The sequence below is a fragment of the Battus philenor genome, unplaced genomic scaffold (assembly GCF_028537555.1).
Source record: "Battus philenor isolate CCGP_79_NKW_IND1 unplaced genomic scaffold, ilBatPhil1.0.hap1 SCAF_27, whole genome shotgun sequence".
NCBI classification, from domain to species: Eukaryota; Metazoa; Arthropoda; class Insecta; order Lepidoptera; family Papilionidae; genus Battus; species Battus philenor.
In genome coordinates this window covers 921,288-941,418 of record NW_027181690.1, presented here as the reverse complement: position 1 = coordinate 941,418, position 20,131 = coordinate 921,288, and the positions used below count along the sequence as shown (strand labels likewise).

Genomic DNA, 20,131 nt, shown 5'->3' with positions numbered 1-20,131 from the left:
ATGTAATTTTTAATCGTTCTTTTTTTTTTTACACATCTCATACGGCCAGTTGCAATTTTTTTTTACTAAATTAATAAAATACTCAATAATGACATTGTGGTGAAGTTGAGTGCCGCGGCAGACGGCTGTCTTTTTATGTAATTTTTAATCGTTCTTTTTTTTTACACATCTCATACGGCCAGTTGCAATTTTTTTTTACTAAATTAATAAAATACTCAATAATGACATTGTGGTGAAGTTGAGTGCCGCGGCAGACGGCTGCCTTTTTATGTAATTTTTAATCGTTCTTTTTTTTTACACATCTCATACGGCCAGTTGCAATTTTTTTTTACTAAATTAATAAAATACTCAATAATGACATTGTGGTGAAGTTGAGTGTCGCGGCAGACGGCTGTCTTTATTATGTAATTTTTAATCGTTCTTTTTTTTTACACATCTCATACGGCCAGTTGCAATTTTTTTTACTATAATAATAAAATACTCAATAATGACATTGTGGTGAAGTTGAGTGCCGCGGCAGACGGCTGCCTTTTTATGTAATTTTTAATCGTTATGTTTTTTTTTTACACATCTCATACAGCCAGTTGCAATTTTTTTTTAAACTAAATTAATAAAATACTCAATAATGACATTGTGGTGAAGTTGAGTGCCGCGACAGACGGCTGCCTTTTTATGTAATTTTTAATCGTTCTTTTTTTTTTACACATCTCATACGGCCAGTTGCAATTTTTTTTTAACTAAATTAATAAAATACTCAATAATGACATTGTGGTGAAGTTGAGTGCCGCGGCAGACGGCTGGCTTTTTATGTAATTTTTAATAGTTTTTTTTTAATTTTTTTACACATCTCATACGGCCAGTTGCAATATTTTTTAACAATAATAATAAAATACTCAATAATGACATTGTGGTGTAGTTTAACAGGTTAGGTAGGCAATGTTAGAGACAACACCTAGCGAGCTGGAGCACAAAAATTAAAACACTTGGATGAAAGATAGACACAGTTTATTTTAAGGATCATCCGCCTACAACTTCAGATACAACAACGCCGTAATAAATTATTTGTCATGCGAATAAAATGATTTTTACATATAAAACTTTCAACACTTATTTGTAAATATTAAACATTGATTCAAAATTGATATAATATAATCTTTAATTACATATTCCATCACAGCACTAAATATTTAATACTAATTCACAAATAACAACACATATGTCACTTGACGCCGTTCGCCATTATTATATTTCATAATATTTTTCGGCGTGAGATGCGGTTTTAACAACCGCCTACAAATCCAACGCCGGGCGTCGTTAGTTTTTGCGCATGCGTAGACCGATGGATTGACAGATAAGTGAAAGCATTTTGACAGCTGTCATTATTTCGCTTCAACAATATAAACTCTATACATAAACGACATTGTAATACTTTAATAAGGTAATGTTTGCAATATGCTAGGCTGTTTTTGTTAACGTACTTAACATTACAGACATCTATTCCCTAAATAAAATAGTCTCATATTTGTAATATAAAAATATACCACACGTCTAGAAAATTCTCTAAAGATTTTATCATAATGTCAGCCGATATACGCCCACTTCCAGGCACAGGCCTTTCCCTCGGAGGAGGTACAGCTTCCTTCTGGAATGTGTCTTGCTATAACACTGACAGCTGCGATTTCCGTAAAAGATCCTCCAAATGTAAGCGATGACGTATATATCTCTTATATATCCTGTAGGATGAAAGGAAGGCACTAAATAATTTGTTATTAATAAAAGGATAATGAATATGTAACCTCCCTGCCTTACAAGTAGCAGGGAGAACGAAAGGTATCCAAGAAGAGGTCATATAAGAAAAAAAACACCGCACAACGATCGTCAATCCCCCTGCCACGCATGGCGATTATAGTATATCCTAATAGATATCTTTGAGGGAAGCATATTCCTTTCAGTGGACGTGTGTGACCTGAAACGAGAATGGATAAACATGATATACACCGGATCTTTTTTAAGTAAATCGTGTGAAATTCATTTTTATTATTATTTATTTTAGCGTTAATATAAGAAGTTAGTTTATTGTTTATTGATCTTTGCCATTGCCTTGCAGTGGGTGTCTATCAGCTAAGATATTTAACATGTACAGTAATACCCCGCTTTACGCGACCCCGTTATACGCGGTTTCACTATAACGCGAATTGCAAATTTCGCGTTCAAATGCCTCGAATTACGCGAAAGAGTGCATATAAGTATAATGTAGTCATCAACTTCTCTATGGTGTCTTGACCATCTGTCAAACAATTAAAAACAGTGTTGGGTGTTATGAACGTATTTTACAAGAACGTAAACAAAACGTTACCCAAAAGACAATAGATGTATTTTTCCGTAAAAAAATAAGAGTATGTATTGCATAAAGTGTTCCTAGAGTTAAAGTGATTGATTAAAATGATTTGTATTTTTTTTGTATTAATTTTTGACTATGTTTAATCATTAACCTCGTTATTTCAGTTAACGCGATTTTTTGGAACGTATCCCTCGCGTAAAGCGGGGTATTACTGTAATCATTTCTGTTATGTTTTTAAATATTTCAATAACTAATATGTTATTTTCTTTTACAGACATACAGCCTTATTGCCGCTTATTCGTGACGAATTCGTCACAGGTGTTGGCGTGAATATAAACCTAGCTTGAATTTTTTTAAATACAACAAATGTAATATTAAAATCTTATTTAGTTAAATCTGATATTATTCTAAGGAACATACTACATGTACTGGTATTTTCAATTCTACCATATACCAGGGGTGGTCAAACTCCGGCTCTGAACTATTATTTTTGGTTTCGATGGATTGTCGAATTATTTCAATATTTAAATTTATATAACCTATGTCAGATCCCGGGAAATAGATATAAATTACTGGTATGAATAATAATTATTATTATTCCACCATAAAATTAGCGAAATCCGAACACCGATCGTAATTAACTAACCGGCGTTTTAAGTATTATTAGGAGTGCTGTCATATACGTGTGCATATATCTAAATTCAATACACATATTTTTTTTTCTTGTATAAATAATTCCAATAAAATATTTTGTTAAAAAAAAATCTTTTGCGTGTTTTAAAAAATTTGAATTTCGAAAAATGACTCAAACCATAGAGCTTGGCCACCCCGGCTTTGTACTGTCATTAAAGATATTTCATAATTATATTTGTTCTTCGAGAAACATTGAACACGTGTAGATATAATAAGGTTTTTTGCAACACATAGTCATTACAAACCAGCGTTATTGCTTGCAAAGGCTTTGTTTTTGGTATAAAATGTCAAATGTGACCCTACAGCCGAACCTACGAAGCCTACAGTACTGCTTACAAAGTCTCATAATACAATGTTATCGCTTGCAAATACTGTAGCAAAAATTGGATACAGGCCTGTACTATTGCTTACAAAGTCTCTTCCTTTTGAAATGTACAAAATCTTGGTACAATGTTATGTGCGGCAAAGAATCGTTATGAGCGTCCATTATCGCTTGCAAAGAATCTTCTGCTTGTGGCATAACAATCTAGATGTCATAATACAATGTTATGTCCGGCGCTGAGTCGTTATAAGCGAGCGGTATCGCTTGCAAAGAATCTTCTGTTCCTGGTTTAACACTATAGTTATCATAATATAATACAATGTGTAACACAGATTTATTATAAGCAGTCATTATCGCTTGCAATGAATATTCCGCTCGTGTCACAACAATCTAGGTATCACAATACAGTATTATGTGCGGCACAGAATTGTTACGAGCGAGCATTATCACTTGCAAAGAATATTCTGCTCGTGTCACAACAATCTAGATATCATAATACAATATTATGTGCGGTACAGAATTGTTATGAGCGAGCATTATCACTTGCAAAAAATCTTCTGTTCCTGGTATAACAATCTAGGTATCATAATATAATACAATGTGTAACACAGATTTATTATAAGTAGTCATTATCGCTTGCAAAAAATCTTCGGTTCATGGCATAACAATCTAGATATCATAATACAATATTATGTGCAACACAGAATTGTTACGAGCGAGCATTATCACTTGCAAGAATCTTCTGTTCCTGGTATAACAATCTAGGTATCATAATATAATACAATGCGTAACACAGATTTATTATAAGCAGTCATTATCACTTGCAAAGAATATTCTGCTCGTGTCACAACAATCTAGATATCAAAATACAACAATGTGTAACACATACTTGTCGTGAGCAGGAATTATCGCTTGCAAAGAATATTCTGTTCCTGGTATAACAATTTAAGTATCATAATATAATAAAATGTGTAACACAGATTTATTATAAGCAGTCATTATCACTTGCAAAGAATATTCTACTTGTGACACAACAATCTAGGTATCATAATACAGTATTATGTGCGGCACAGAATTGTTATGAGCGAGCGTTGTGACTTACAAAGAATCTTCTGTTCCTGGTATAACAATATAGGTATTATTATATAATACATTGTGTAACACAGATTTATTATAAGAAGTCATTATCGCTTGCAAAAAATCTTCTGTTCGTGGCATAACAATCTGGATATCATAATACAATATTATGTGCAGCACATAATTGTTATAAGCGAGCGTTATCACTTGCAAAGACTTAGTTAAATTATCACTTATAATAAACCAATGTATCGTAATATTAAATACTGCACATAATCGTTATGGGCGGTTATTATCGTCTGCAATAATCAACTATGAATGTAAATAAGTCGTTTTATAATATCGCTCATTTGACCATTAGTAGTATTAGGTAAATTTATTTCGTAGTCAATTTCGATGAACCCCACTTTATTTAAGGCTTTTAAATAATTAAACATTAAGTGAAAGGACCATGGCGTATTTAAATTTTTATTGTAGGCCTTCTAGAGTTGTATATATATGATTTATTATTATAATAATAAGTACAGACGATATATATGAAACAAAACGAATATGCGAATATTAAAATAATAATAAAGCTGCAATATTTATTTTAGAATATAATGCTAATGATATTTAAATGACGTTCAGTAAAAAAAATAATATTTCAAATTATTGCTATTTCTGATAACATTAATGATATTATAAAAGATATTGCTCAAGCAGCACTTTTGACATCATGTATTTATTTTAAAACTAAATTTAATATTATAGAAAAAATATTACAGATCTATTTATTACACTAGCACTGAATATTACTCATATAATTCTAATGATAATATTTTTCACAACAAAATCTTTTATCAAATATAGATGATAATACCAAAAATAAATACAGTTAATAATATAAATAATTATTTAAAATAGACTAACACACCAATGTATCAATAAAAAAATCTGTGAAGATGTAATGCTTTATTGAATTTTATAAATAATCTGTTTTCCTAATAAAAACTATATGGTAATTTGTGCAAAAAATAAACAAAGTATAATATGTAGAAATAATAATATATGTTAAGTGAATTATAGAAATAATATTAAAGATAAGAAATAATTCTCATAATTTTATTCAAGAAATAACAATAATATTAATATTACGTAATAGCATAAAACCTTCGTCTGTGTTTTGTGATATAATTAAAGATAAAGTGAGCAGTGTATTGTAAAATTTTTCTCTCAAAGAAATAGTACATGAAGTCATTAAGATTTACTACTGCTTGTGGGGAAATAAATCATTTATAAAAGTCATAAACGGTTGAGCCAAGAGAGTACTGTAACAATCGGCTTTACCAGGGAATTTATTTTTGGATTTTCTTAGAACTCTCAGAATAAAGTCAAGCTCACTGGTTGGTACTTCTTTAATGGATTACCTCATCTATTCATTATTACACATTGTTTATTACCTAATAAAAGATAAACGTGTATGTTCCTCAGTTGTTTTAAATTACGCACGAAATGGATTTTAGTTTTAGTTTTACCAAAACTACAATGAAATCATTTTAGTTTTCGTAATGGATATTTTGATGGATATCTAGGCATTACACATGATATATATGAACAGAGCTGGCCTAAATATCAAAAGCTATAAACATATCTAGTTTGAATATTTTATTTATACCAAAAGGATTGAGTTTCATGACTCGTGAAATGTAAAATTTATGAACAAATTAAATTATTAATTGTATTTTAAATATTACGAAACATTTATTTTAGTAAAGAAATTACAAATTCATTAAATTTAATAATAAATTCAGTTAATTATTTGTAAAAAAAATAATTTTAGTGTATATTCAAATGTATTTATATTATTTATTTAACTCGTTGTTTTGTTATTGCAAAGTTGAATCTAAATGATTATAATAATATCTTAAATTAAAATTATAATACACTAGTTATTTTTTTATTTTATTTTACACGGGAAACGAATATTTATTATGTTTAATTATAAATTTGTTAAATTATAATTAGAATATTAATTTTATGTCAATATTATTTTATTTATTTGTGCAAATTATACGTTATGTGTTTGTATATGTATAGATTATAAATAAATATTTGCAAATAGTATTTAGACATAAAATATAACGTGTTTTACTTGTTATTTGTCACAAATAATGGTTATTAACTGTGAATTAATAATAATTTAATATTTATTTTTCTTCTTCTTTTGTATACGATGCAAATATTGCTCGTATTAAAAATGAAAGTTACAAATCGTGAAATAGACATCCGGTAAACTCTAATGATAGCTTTTTTTTATTTGACAACATTTATTGTCATCTATTTGTAATTTTTATGTTAAAATGTGATAAAGTAATGTATAAAAATATATATTGCGTGTCCAAATATAATACTGTGATCAAAAAGTAAGGTGTATTTGTTTTTAAATATAAATTATATATTTTATATTCTTCCAAATTAATTTCATCCACTTCAAAGTAATCAGCGTCTAATAAAAAGCACTTTTGTCAACGTTTTTTTCAGTCTTCAAGACGGTGGGAATAGTGTTTTTCCGGTATAGCCTTTAAGACATTCTTCAATTCTATTTTTATCTTTTCAATCGAGTCAAAACGGTGTTTATTGGCTTTTTGAGTCGAGTAGTATAGAGAAAGAGAAATAGAAGTAAGAAAAGAACCAATATTTAGCCACTTCCGCACATGCAGTGGTATTCGTGCAATGAAATGCACCGCCCGCCAGCCCGCTGATAAATGCGTATGCGGCAAACAATGCGAATCACACAACCGCCACCGCCAAATTACTCAACACGTGTTTCACCCCTTCACGGGGCATCTTCAGGAGTTAAGTTACACCGATTAGTGCCAAACACAGAGTCTGTTTACTACCACTGCATGTGCGGAAGTGGCTAAATATTGGTCCTTTTCTTACTTAAGATGGACTTCCACGAGGTAACGCCTGATTCCATTAAAAAAAGAAATAGAAAAGTCAAAACAAGCGATGGTTCCGGAAAGATATGAGTCAAGATTTTGGCAAGTCGCCAAGAACCAATATAGTATGACATCAAACAATCGAAGCTTGACGCGTTTGTGACACAAAATATCTTTCAAAATGGTTTGAACCGAGTCTAATGATATTTTAGTTCTTTTATAGACGGTTGGCAAATGTTCTAGACAGTCCTACCAACCTAGGAAAAATTATTACCTTCCTTCCTAATTCCCGGGAGTTTTAAAAGAAAATTTCATCTTACATTTTGATCACAGTAGAATATATCTGCCCATAGTAACTATATAATATTCAATGATGTTATAAATATAAAATCTCTTTCAATAAATCGATATGAAAATATATCTTAAGTTCATATATAAAGTAGAAATTTTTTAAAATGATAAAAAGAAACTTTTTGCTGAAATAGAAATGTAAAAAGATCACAAGGTATATATATAAAAAAGTCTTTATTTTATAATCTTTAATGTAATTATTTAATTTAATTACAATTTAATATTTACATTAAACATCACAGCTAAAATAATTCTAACAGAAATATTACGAATATTATATCATAGCATAATACGTTATAAACTTCAATGTACCTTATTAAATGAATCGATATTTTCATGTAAAATAATAAATAAATCTTTAAATATTATGACGAGAATATTAATAGAAAAACATATGCAAAAAAGGCATTATGCAATTTTTAATATAAAAATCATAATAAAACTGCTTCATCTTTCGATTACAGAGTATATTTGACGCATCTGCACTGATATTGTAATTAGAAATAAATCTATAATCTTAAATTATGTGACTTTTATTTGTTTACCCAACACTCAATTAACATTTTAAAATACATATTTCTTATGAAAATTAAATAAATAAAAAGTAGATAGGTATATACAGAAATAGACAGCAGCAAGCAAGAAAAAATTATGGTATGTAGACGGTATACGGCTAGGGGCCGGTCTCGCGCCGGCGCGAGATGCGTCCCGACCAAGTTTTACAGGCCAGTACAGCGCCGGCATCACGCAATGTAACATGCTAAGGTAACTAAATTACCTTATATATGCAAATAGTACTTAATTAATAACATTTGAATCATTTTTAAGCAAATAACAAAGGACAAAGTTGGCTCTGACCGAAACCCATGTTCAAAACACTGGCTGTGTAGCTGTAGGAAAAATGTGAAAAATAATTACATTAAACAAATTGATAGTAGATTAAGTAATATATGATACTGGTCGTATATAGAATAAAATTATTTAAATAAATATAAAGATAAAAATTGTAAAAAGCTTCACTTTATCTCTGCCAATAGGAGGCATAGGATTGTGGGGTTATTTTCTGTTGATTTTCCGGTGATAAAAGTCTTCTAGTTGCCAATTTTCTATGTGCGAGAAATATAAATTCTTCTTTTCAGCTGAAGGAAATAAACTGAAAAGGATTTTGCAATAGCAATGTACCACGCCTACTGCCACTTCAGACTAGAAATTCTTCGAAACTCAAATTTTTCATTACCTCTACTACCTACTGCCACTTCAGACGGGAAATTCTTCGAAACTCAAATTTTTCATTACCTCTACTACCTACTGCCACTTCAGACGGGAAATTCTTCGAAACTCAAATTTTTCATTACCTCTACTACCTACTGCCACTTCAGACGGGAAATTCTTCGATACTCAAATTTTTCATTACCTCTACTACCTACTGCCACTTCAGACTAGAAATTCTTCGAAACTCAAATTTTTCATTACCTCTACTACCTACTGCCACTTCAGACGAGATATTCTTCGAAAGTCAAATTTTCCATTACTTCTATTACCTATTGCCACTTCAGACGAGAAATTCTTCGAAACTCAAATTTTTCATTACCTCTACTACCCACTGCCACTTCAGACGAGATATTCTTCAAAACTCAAGTTTTTCATTACTTCTACTACCCACTGCCACTTCAGACGACAAATTCTTCGAAACTCAAATTTTTCATTACTTTTTTTACCTACTGCCACTACAGACGAGATATTCTTCAAAACTCAAGTTTTTCATTACTTCTACTACCCACTGCCACTTCAGACGAGAAATTCTTCGATACTCAAATTTTTCATTACTTCTTCTACCTACTGCCACTTCAGACGAGATATTCTTCGGGACTCAAATTTTTCATTACTTCTTCTACCTACTGCCACTTCAGACGAGATATTCTTCGAAAGTCAAATTTTCCATTACTTCTATTACCTATTGCCACTTCAGACGAGAAATTCTACGAAACTCAAATTTTTCATTACTTCTTCTACCTACTGCCACTTCAGACGAGATATTCTTAGGAACTCAAATTTTTCATTACTTCTTCTACTACCTACTGTCACTTTAGACGAGAAATTCTTCGAAACTCAAATTTTTCATTACCTTTTCTATTATTTACCTATTTTGATCAAATTAAAAAAAAAAAACTTTTTTTATATCACTGGAACCAAATTATAGAATTGTATAACACGTTAATAATTATTAATCAAATATTACGAAATAATATTAAGTTCACAGTTTTAGTGGTCAAATTTGATATGATATTTCTTCTCATTTAGATCTACCGCCACTCTTTTATACCGGTGTATATTTTATTTAATACTTTGTATATGAAGAACATGAACTTAAATAAATAAATAAATAAGGTTTTTAGCTATATTGGCGGCAATAAAAGATCTTTTCACATAAAATCCAGTAAATTTTTCATATATTGTCAATTGTTTGAATATAGGTGACAGTTGATTTTTGGATACTGACAGTTGGCATTATATCAGATGTCGGTAACTGCGCCCATTAATAAATTTTAGTTCACCCTAAAACTATTGTTAATATGGACATGAAATTCAAAATGTCGTATATGATTTATTACAAAAAAATGCAGATGATATGGCAACCCAGACATCTCATTATAATAATTTTATATAAAAAATATGTTATTGCTCTTGCTATCATCTTTTATATACTTACAAACATTATTCTGCATTTATTTAAGATTAATAATAACATTATTCTGTGATTGAATTATTAAATTAATAAATAAACATGTTTTATAAATATTAATATTATTTTTATTTGTTAAATTAAAAAAAGTTTTTAATTTATTATTTTATTCTTTACATTGAAAATGTTGCCGACCTCTGCATATGATAACACTAGTCCTCAAAACGTTTTCTTTGAGGAGGCGTCAAGAACAGCTCTGTTTTCTTATCATTTGCATCTCAAGCACAGAATCCCAGCATCCGCTTCAACATATTTGAATAATTCAAAGGCTCCAGTCAATTTACTGCAAACATTATATACTATATCTTTTCTATATATAAATATGTAATAACTTTACATTTATATATATATAAATGTAAAGTTATTACATATTTATATATATATATATATATGTATATATATATATATATTTATATAAATATAATCTCAGAGGTCGGCACCTGCGCCCATTAATAAATTTTAGTTCACCCTAAAACTATTGTTACTTTAGACTATATATATATAAATATATATACACATATATATGTATATATATATATACATATATATGTGTAATTACAATTATAATTGATATCTTCTACAATTAAGAAGAATTATTGACAATTATACACCGGTGTAACTTATATATCCTTATAAATATTATACATAGTTACTCATATAGGTGTATATTTAAAATATTGAATGTATTGTTTTTTTGTCAGTGCAATGTTATAAAGCTTTCATCTATATACAATCAACCTGATCACGTATAATGATCACTCTGAAATATGTTACATTAATTCTTCTTCTTCTTCTTCCTTCCCTTTTCCCTTTATTTGGGGTCGGGTCTCCTTACCAATTTGCGCCATGCCACTCTATCTTGGGTTGTCTCTGCATCAAGTTAAAGGGTTTCCAGTTCCTTTCTGATATTAGACCACCACTTAGCTTTTGGACGCCCTCTCCCTCTTGGGAATTCTGGGAGGCTTAAGGCAGTTTTTACCACGTGGTAACCCTTAATTAATTTATTGATTTTTTTATTTTAATGGGACGGGCCAGCACAGTTTGCACGAAAGGGTAAAAGCCTATAATTGATTTTGAAAACACTTATATTATATATCTCAGAAATGAGGAAATCCAGCAGAAGTTACAGAAATCTCTAGAAGAATTGCGGGTCTGAAGTGACCTGGTGGGGCATATCGCTGGTGCAACAGACATACGTTGGGGCGAAAGATTGATGAGATTAGGTGGACTAGGTGATAGTGCAAGACTGGTCTTCGCGGTGATCTTTGAGAGAAGGGGAGGCCCTGACCTGCAGTGGGCGTCGATCTAATGATAATTAAAAACTGTGATGTGGAAAAACGTTTATTGAATAATTAAAACAATTTGTGCCCGGAAAATGAATAATGCGCCTACGAGCGGTTGCGCATCGTTCCCTAGTTCAAATCCGACTCCCCGAGAACTGCAACGGCCGCGCGCGCACGCGCTGCGCCTTGGCTACCTGCCAAGAGCAAGCAAGAGCGCGTATAGTGCACGCCGTGCGAGTGAGCGAGACGAGTGGGCGAGACGAGCAAACGGTTGAGCGTTGTGACGACTTCCGCGGGAACTTTCACATATGGCGGCTTTTTATGTAGCAATATTATAACAAAAATCATATACATCTATTCATTTAAATGTATTTACATTTAATAGTACACCATAGATAATAAATAAAAAAAGAAACAATTCATATACAAGTACAAGAGGGCGTTCTTATCGCTCGTGGCGTTCTCTACCAGACAACAACACACTCAGTATATTGTAATAGTTTAATAATATCCCGATAGAAGTAGTTTTGTTTCATCTATGAATAAACAATTAAAACCTTAATATACATAAAAGTAATTTATAAAAAATAATGTTTATTTCAGCGGGTAAATTTTATAGATAATGACAACACAAAGTCCAAAGTAGAAGTGTGTATATTGATCAAACTTAGCCCATATTTATAACAGTTATTAAAATTATAAAAATAATATTGAACCAATAAAAACCGTCAGCTAATAACAAGGCGAGAATTCTGGAGCGCTCTGGCGCGGGATTCTTCTGTTCGATGCGCCATTTACGATGACGTGTAGAGTACCTGGCGATAAATATTGCACATCGACCTTTGGAAAGAGACGATCGGTTAATTTCGGCTTCGTAGAGCATTATCTCTGTCCCACACTACATATGTGACGTTTTGACAGTCGTGCGACAGAGATAACGCTTTACAAAGCCGAAATTAGCCGATTGTCCCTTTCCAAAGGTCGAAGTGCAACATTTATTGCCGGGTGTTGTAGTTCCTACATCATGTCCGCAGAAAGATGTCCACTGAAACAGATTAAATAACATTTCAGATCAAAGACCGTTGGTTGCAGGAGTGACGTGATTCACCCACTGCTAATTCAGACGAATAATTCCTCGAGTTACGTCTACTTTGCTTCTGATATTTTATCGAAGCATAAAAATAAATTAAATAGATGTAGTGAAAACATTTGATTTAGACCAAGAACTTTAATAAAACAAAAACACACGTGCATTCGTCATACATGTCAAATCTGACAGTCCGCGTGACATCACCTGTCAATGTCAACCTTTACATCCTTCTATCCTAATGTTGCTTGATAACTATTTTTCTCCCACATCTATATTTGTATTTATAAAACCGATAAATTTTTAATAATAATTAAGGTTAAATATTATTTTTAAGTATCGACGTGGCGTCGTAAAAGTGAAAAATAGTCTGTAGGTATATGGAGGTAAATATTCGTGGCTGCTATCTTTAATCTGTTGTTTAAACCCTCATTGTGAGGGCGCGTGTAACGAGGCGTTCTGGTTGCTTGTGTCACACGCTACTTATTACACTAATAACCTGCCAGTTATTACAATATTCGAAAAAGGTTTTATATTAAATCATACTTCAGCTAGATTTTGTGTGGAATGCGATTTACGTGAAATCGTGCAGGATTTATTATTCCTTTTTATGTCATTTGGTTTATATATTCACGATCACCCACACTTGTTTTAGTATATTGATTTGGCTCTTTATATATCTATTGACTCGTTTTTATGTATTTCTTTACTTTGAATTAATTATAGTAAATTTAATTCCGTTTTACATATTTGAAGTAGAGATAGCTTACACTTAAGAAGTATAACATTATGATATCGCTCCGAATATAGCATGCTAAATAGCGTTTATTGACAATTTGCCATCCGTCATATGACTTGGCGTGTGTGTGTGCGTGTGCGTCTGTGTCTGTTTGTATGTGTGTGTCTGGGTGTCTCTCTCTCTCTCTCTGTGTGTGTGTTTATGTGTGTGCGTTTGTACGTGTAAAAATGAAAATAATAAAAAGCTAAAAATGTGTATTTCTTTATAAAACAAAGTCTTTATTTATTAGTCCATTTCAATTTCATACTCGCACTTTTGCCAATGCTTTTTCTAGACCACGAACTAGCTGGAATAGTTTTTTTCTGGTATAGCCTTTTACACGTTTGATACGGTATTTATCTCCTCGGTCGTGTCAAATTGGCTTTTTGAGTTTGCTAAATAGCTAAAAGTCACACAGAGCTAAATCATGTGAATACGGTGGTTGTGGAACGATGTCAGTTGAGTTCTTTTCAAATGCAGTATGACATTGCCCAATAGAGACGACGCGCTTTAGATACAAAACATCTGTTAAAATGGTTTGGGCTGAAATATTTAAACATAAACGAAGAATGCGCCGGAATTTTAAATTTCAGACATTTATAAATTTTTGTATAAAAGTTTTAACATCGATACAATCTTCTCGGATGCTAGCTATAACTTATTCATGCAGCTTTACTCTATTTTACTCCTATTCGTCCCCCCATAATTAGAGGACGTCAATCATAAAACTTCCGTCCCAAATCACTCAACACGCAAGCGCTCGGACGAATTTCTGAATTAATTATCCTTTACTACAGAGTTTTATATTGATAAAGTACATTGATAACTTAAAAATAACAAAGGTAACTTAAATGTCAACATTTTTATCAACCTCACATTACTTGATATTCAACTTGTAACGTATCATATCATCATTACGTTTCTTATAAAGGCTGGTAAACAATTCTACAATATAATTTTATGACATTTATTTACTTTATTGGAGATAAACAGTAACAAAAAGTAGTAAAAAAGTACAAACTAGAAGCATAGATATATAAAATTAGTTACAATTGCTACTTTATAACTATCTCACTGAAAACATTTAATGATTTTTGGTCAAACAATGATAGAACAAGTAAAAACATTAATAAACAGGGGCCAGAGATTATAGTTTATAAACTTATGTTTTTTTATATATCTATATCATATAGTTATTTATATTATGGTTTAAATTGTATTTTGTGTAGCCAATAATTTCGAACGAAATTGTCTTTTAAAAGATACGAGAGAGCACGAGAATATATCAATATCACTAATATATGAATTGTGGAGGTCACACATTCTGTATAAGGGTGCACGTTTACCGATATTTGTCTTAGCCGTTGATAAAAAAGAGAGATCTAGAACGCGGTATTGCTGCAGGAATTCGAAAGTTTACCTCGGACAACAGTTCTAAACAGTTAACGTTGCCACCACAAATATTTTTAAGTGTAGTGGCGTCCATTAGAGAACGTCGATCCTTCAGTGATAACATTTGGTATCTGCTTAAAAACATTTTATAAGAATCCCGGGGGCAATGCATCCGGTAGTTCAGAATACGAACATCAAGGTCACTCAGGGAGAAATGGAGAGGATTTTCCAAGTTTCAAGAACCAAAATCACTGAAGTAACTCGAAGAATTGCTCATCTGAAATGACAGAGAGTTGAGCATATCGCTAATAAAACCAATATGTGTAGTGGCTATTGACGCATATTGTTGATATATATTATGAAATCTTTATACATTATGTTTCAAACTCAAAACATAATGAGGTTTTTTTTAATGTACCCCGCTATTGGTAGCCTCTCGTACCCCTATTTTGTTTGGGACAGGGACTTTATTTACCAATAATTTTTTCAGGGTTTTATCTTTATTCTACACTCACTTTCATTCTTCTCAATTTCTTTTACTCTTTCCTTTTATCCTTCATAATATCTTGCAATATTTTTTTGTTCTTTCATTCCTTCTTGCTTTAATCGCCTTCCTTTCCTTATAATGTTCAACATAATTACGTTGGTGATTATACGCTGGTGTTAGATTTTTTTATCGCTTTCACTTGATTACGTTTTAAAAATAGTTTATTGCGTTTAATCATGATATATTTTAAAAAAAGAATGCACAACTAAATAAAGTTTTTTCTTATTTCCTCTCAGCTTAAAGAATCCTGGTCTTGTCTCGTCTTCCTTGATTAGCGAGGATATAGTATCCTCGCTGATCTTCGTGTCTAACTGGCATAAAAAAGACATACTTAGGATTGATGTAAGTCTTTGGATTCGGGTCGGACAAGTCCAGTCATAGTGTCCATTTGGAGGGGGGGGGGGCTAGGTTTTGTGCGCTGATATCATATTTATTAATATGAACCTGATTTAGAATTAGATTCACCTATCGCAAAGGTACCATCTGTATCTAGAAGTATCTCCTTATACGAGTCGGCGAGCTTTCTTTCTTTCGAAATAATTTCTAATTTTAAAAATGTACCAAATGTTATTTACCCAGACGTTTCTAAAAATTTAATTTCTTTTCCATGTTCCATATTTGCGGAACGATTATTGAAATTGTGCACGTAAAAGTTATGTTATTTTTATGATATCTTTGTACATTATGGTGCAAATTTAAAACATAATGACGTTGGTGATTTTATGCTGGTGTTAGATTTTTTTAGCGCTTTCACTTGATTACGTTTTAAAAATAGTTTATTGCCTTTACTCATGGTATATTTAAAAAAAAGAATGCACAATTAAATATAGTTTTTTTTTTGTTCTTACAAGAATTATCAAGTAAACATTGCAAATAGGGTAATATATATTGCAAATTGTGGTAAAAACGACTGTATAAATATGAACGATTTTTGTCGGAGTTTTTACTACTACTTATTACTTGGTTTTGGTTGAAGTTGATGCTGTTAGCCCTAAGGCTTTTACAGCTTCATCGGAACTGAGTTCACGGAGCGGAAGGGTCTGTGAACTTAAAAATAAAACAGAAGCTGTACAGACGCATTCCAGTTGTACGATGTCGTTCGCACGTAGTAAACCGCTCTACCCGAGTAGAGCTGTGTAGTGTTGATGTTGTGTATGCGGCTTGGGACGGCAGCGTGGACCACAGGCGAGCCAAGGATGGATCCGGATCCAACTTCTCTTCGCCCACGCTGTTCATGGTCAGGGGCCTTTAGAATGGGTGTTATGGTGATGGAGTTCTTGTGTGTTCTTAACATGTACCGTTTCTGACCTTAGAAGAGAAAGTGTGGAAGCCGTTCAATCTAAGTCTTGCGTAGTTTCGGGTCAGGTTGGCATGACAGATCACAGAGAATATTACAAGATCTCTTTATGTGCAAAAGGTGAATTGTTATTTATCTAATATATAAAATTCTCGTGTCACGGTGTTCGAACTTGAACTCCTCCGAAACGGCTTGACCAATTTTTACCAAATTTTACATGCGTATTCAGTATGTCTGAGAATCAGCTACTATCTATTTTCCATACCCCTAAGTGATAAGGGTGGTCCACCCCTAAATTTTATTTTTAATTTTTTAGACAATTTTTTTGGTTTTTATTTTATTATGATACAACATACAAAAATACATACAAACCTAAATTTTCACCGCTCTACGATCAACCCTTATCTTACATTTGTTAATTAAAAACTTTATTTTTTTTTGCAAAACAACGATTGCGGGATCAGCTAGTTATATTAGGTGCTTTGTTGCACGACTACCACTACATGTGCGGAAGTGGCTAATTTTTGGTTCTTTTTTTACTTAGGATGGACTTCCGCAAGGTAACGCCTGATTCCATTAAATATTTAAGATCAGCATGCCTAGCTGAACAGGCGCGTTTTTACATCAAATTAACCAAATTGTTATTTAGACTCTGTGATCAAAAATACGGTTATTTTTATTTAAAATTCGCGATTATGAAGAAGGTTTTTTTTATTATGGGTTAGTAGCACTGGACTATATAAAACATTATCCAAGCGTCTGTTTGGCAATAGATTTAATTATCTCCAAGTTACAGGTGTTTTTGTCAAACATTTCATTTTTATCAAACTTGTTAAGTATCGATTGGTGTCAAAATCGTTCAATTTTTTTGAAAAAAAAAAAGTATAAAAAAACTTTATTGATATCGTTCTGCAACCACTGTGTGATTTCTGGCTATTTACCAACCTAAAAAGGCTAATGCAGCGATACCGTTTTGATATAATTAAGGAGTTAAAATCTTGAAGGCTATAGCGGAAAATACTATTCTGACAGTTTCAAGGATTTAAAAAAGCATTAGCAACCTAGGAAAAAAAATTACCTGCCTTCCTAATCCTTCGGGAGTATGAGGAGTGCCCTATCTTATACGTCAAGCGACAGCTTAGGCTGGGATCGCTTGACGAATGGAATCATGTGAAAAAAAATAGTTAAGAAATAAAAAACCCTGTTCCCAACAAAATAGGGGTGGAAGGAGAGGTCCCAATAGCTGAGGCCCGTATGGATTATACGGGAGATGAAAACTTCAGCTTACTTTTTGATCACAGGTATGTTTTATACTTATGTATTGAATTTAGTCTCAGCACCATCTTTTTTAGTAATAAAAATGTATTATTTTCATTTAAAATTTTTATTTAATAAGCATTTCATTATTAATTTTTAAGCATGGTTAATTAAAAAAATATATCATTTTTTTTTTCAAGTTACAAGATTTTTTAGTTATGGAATACATTCCCAAATTTACCGTATTATTTTTTACACGCTTTTTAACGTATTTACCATGTGTAAAAGTATTTGGGTGTAATAATTTGTAAGGTTTAAGTAAGTTGTACAACATTACATTACTTTTGAAATAAAACACATCGAAACCATTTTTACGCTTCGCATGTCGTGTTTAAAGTGTTTCTTTATAAAAATTCTTATCAACTGCCATCGAACACCGGAAACACGAACTGCTTGAATTACACGCACGAAAGTATTCGGACAAAATACATTACCATGACACCTGTTTGGACGTAAATAATAGTTTTAAAACTGATTTAAATAAGATTTGTGAACAGAAGGAAGGGTGATTATTAATAATTATATTTAAGGGGATGGATACGGACAACGCATGACCAGGTACCTTGAAGATCGTTGGGAGGGGGGGAATGATTATACAGGCAGTGTATGACCAGTCATTAAAGTCATCATTTGAGGTAGACCTTTGCAGTGGGCATCAGTTGTCATGATGATGAAGTGAAGGTCTAAGACCATTATCCTCTTTTTGATGCTCGAGAATCCTCTACCAGATTGAATTAGATGAGGATTTCCACTTATAGAAGACTTACGATCATGAAGCACGAAGAATTGCTCGGCTGTGTGTCAGTAGAGACACATAAAGTGACAGTAGAGACACATCGCTCGTTCAACCTTGCAGAGGTTCACAGTGGGCATCTATTGGATGTGGGAGCTATATTACGTCATCGCAGCGAACAGGGGAATCCCACGAGAGAGCGCTCTGTATTTATGTCTGCCGAGAGATGGCGCTGTACTGTACTTCTCGCCTTGATTGGTTGACGGATTTTATTAGTAAAATATTGTTTTTATAATTTTAAAAATCGATATTAATATGAGTTAAGTTTGAATAATATATAGCCTCTCAGGCATAGACAACAAAAAAAAACTAACAAGACAAGTTAAAAAAAATAAAATAATATAAAACTGTGATATAGAATAGATAAAAATGTGATACAATAAAAATAGAAATTAAGAAAATGTAAAATGAAAAGAGGATGAAAGAAAGGTAAACAGAGCAAAAAGGAAAGAAAGCAGAATTGTGGTATAAAAGAATAGAATGAAAGATTATGTGAAGTATGAAAGTAGAGAATGAAAATAAAAAATAATTATGTGAATAAATAAAATTGCCCATAAAGTCCCTGTCCCACCATAGATAGGGGTACGAGAGGCCCCCAATAGCGGGGGCCATTAAAAAATTATATAGCCTCACATCGAGCCTCTATCGGGCACGATGCACCAAACATTCATCACACTTATACTCATGACCCGCGCCCGCCTAGCTCGCGTTCAAGCTAGGGCGGTCTGAAAAGGCCTGTGTTGCTCCCGACAGCCACGTAGTACTTGCTCTACACAACCTACACTACACCTAATTAACAACACTATACACCTACACGGGTATAGTCTCTCTTCATGCGTGCGTCTTGGTTTTTATGGCCCCCATTATTGGGGACTTCTCCTTCCACTTCTATTTAAGTGGGAACAGAGATTTGTTTCACATTCTCATTTTTATTTTCGTACTCTTCTTTCATACGTCATATTATCTACGTTTCCGTTCTTTCATTCTGCATTTCCATCTATCTTTCTCTTTCATTCAATTCCGTTCATCCACCCTCAATCACTGCAGTTTGGTTTATTTTACAAGTCATCACAGATTTTTTATTAAAACTTTCTTATTGGTATTTTATCACAGTTTGTTTTATCACAGTTAAATTTGTTACATTTACTTACGTATATAGCTTTTTGTTCCGTTTCATTTTAATTTA

The 20,131-nt window shown here is 32.1% G+C and overlaps 1 protein-coding gene across 1 annotated transcript in view; it reads left to right on the top strand.

Moving 5' to 3' along the window:
- The window catches only part of LOC137925583 (KH domain-containing, RNA-binding, signal transduction-associated protein 2-like), a 42,540-nt gene extending 39,514 nt beyond the window's left edge, over nt 1–3,026 (top strand). The window contains exon 11 of the mRNA XM_068769045.1: nt 2,616–3,026. Coding sequence (XP_068625146.1) covers nt 2,616–2,688 — 73 coding nt within the window. The 3' untranslated portion in view covers nt 2,689–3,026. The remainder of the gene's footprint in view (nt 1–2,615) is intronic.
- Nucleotides 3,027–20,131: the final 17,105 nt, after the last annotated feature.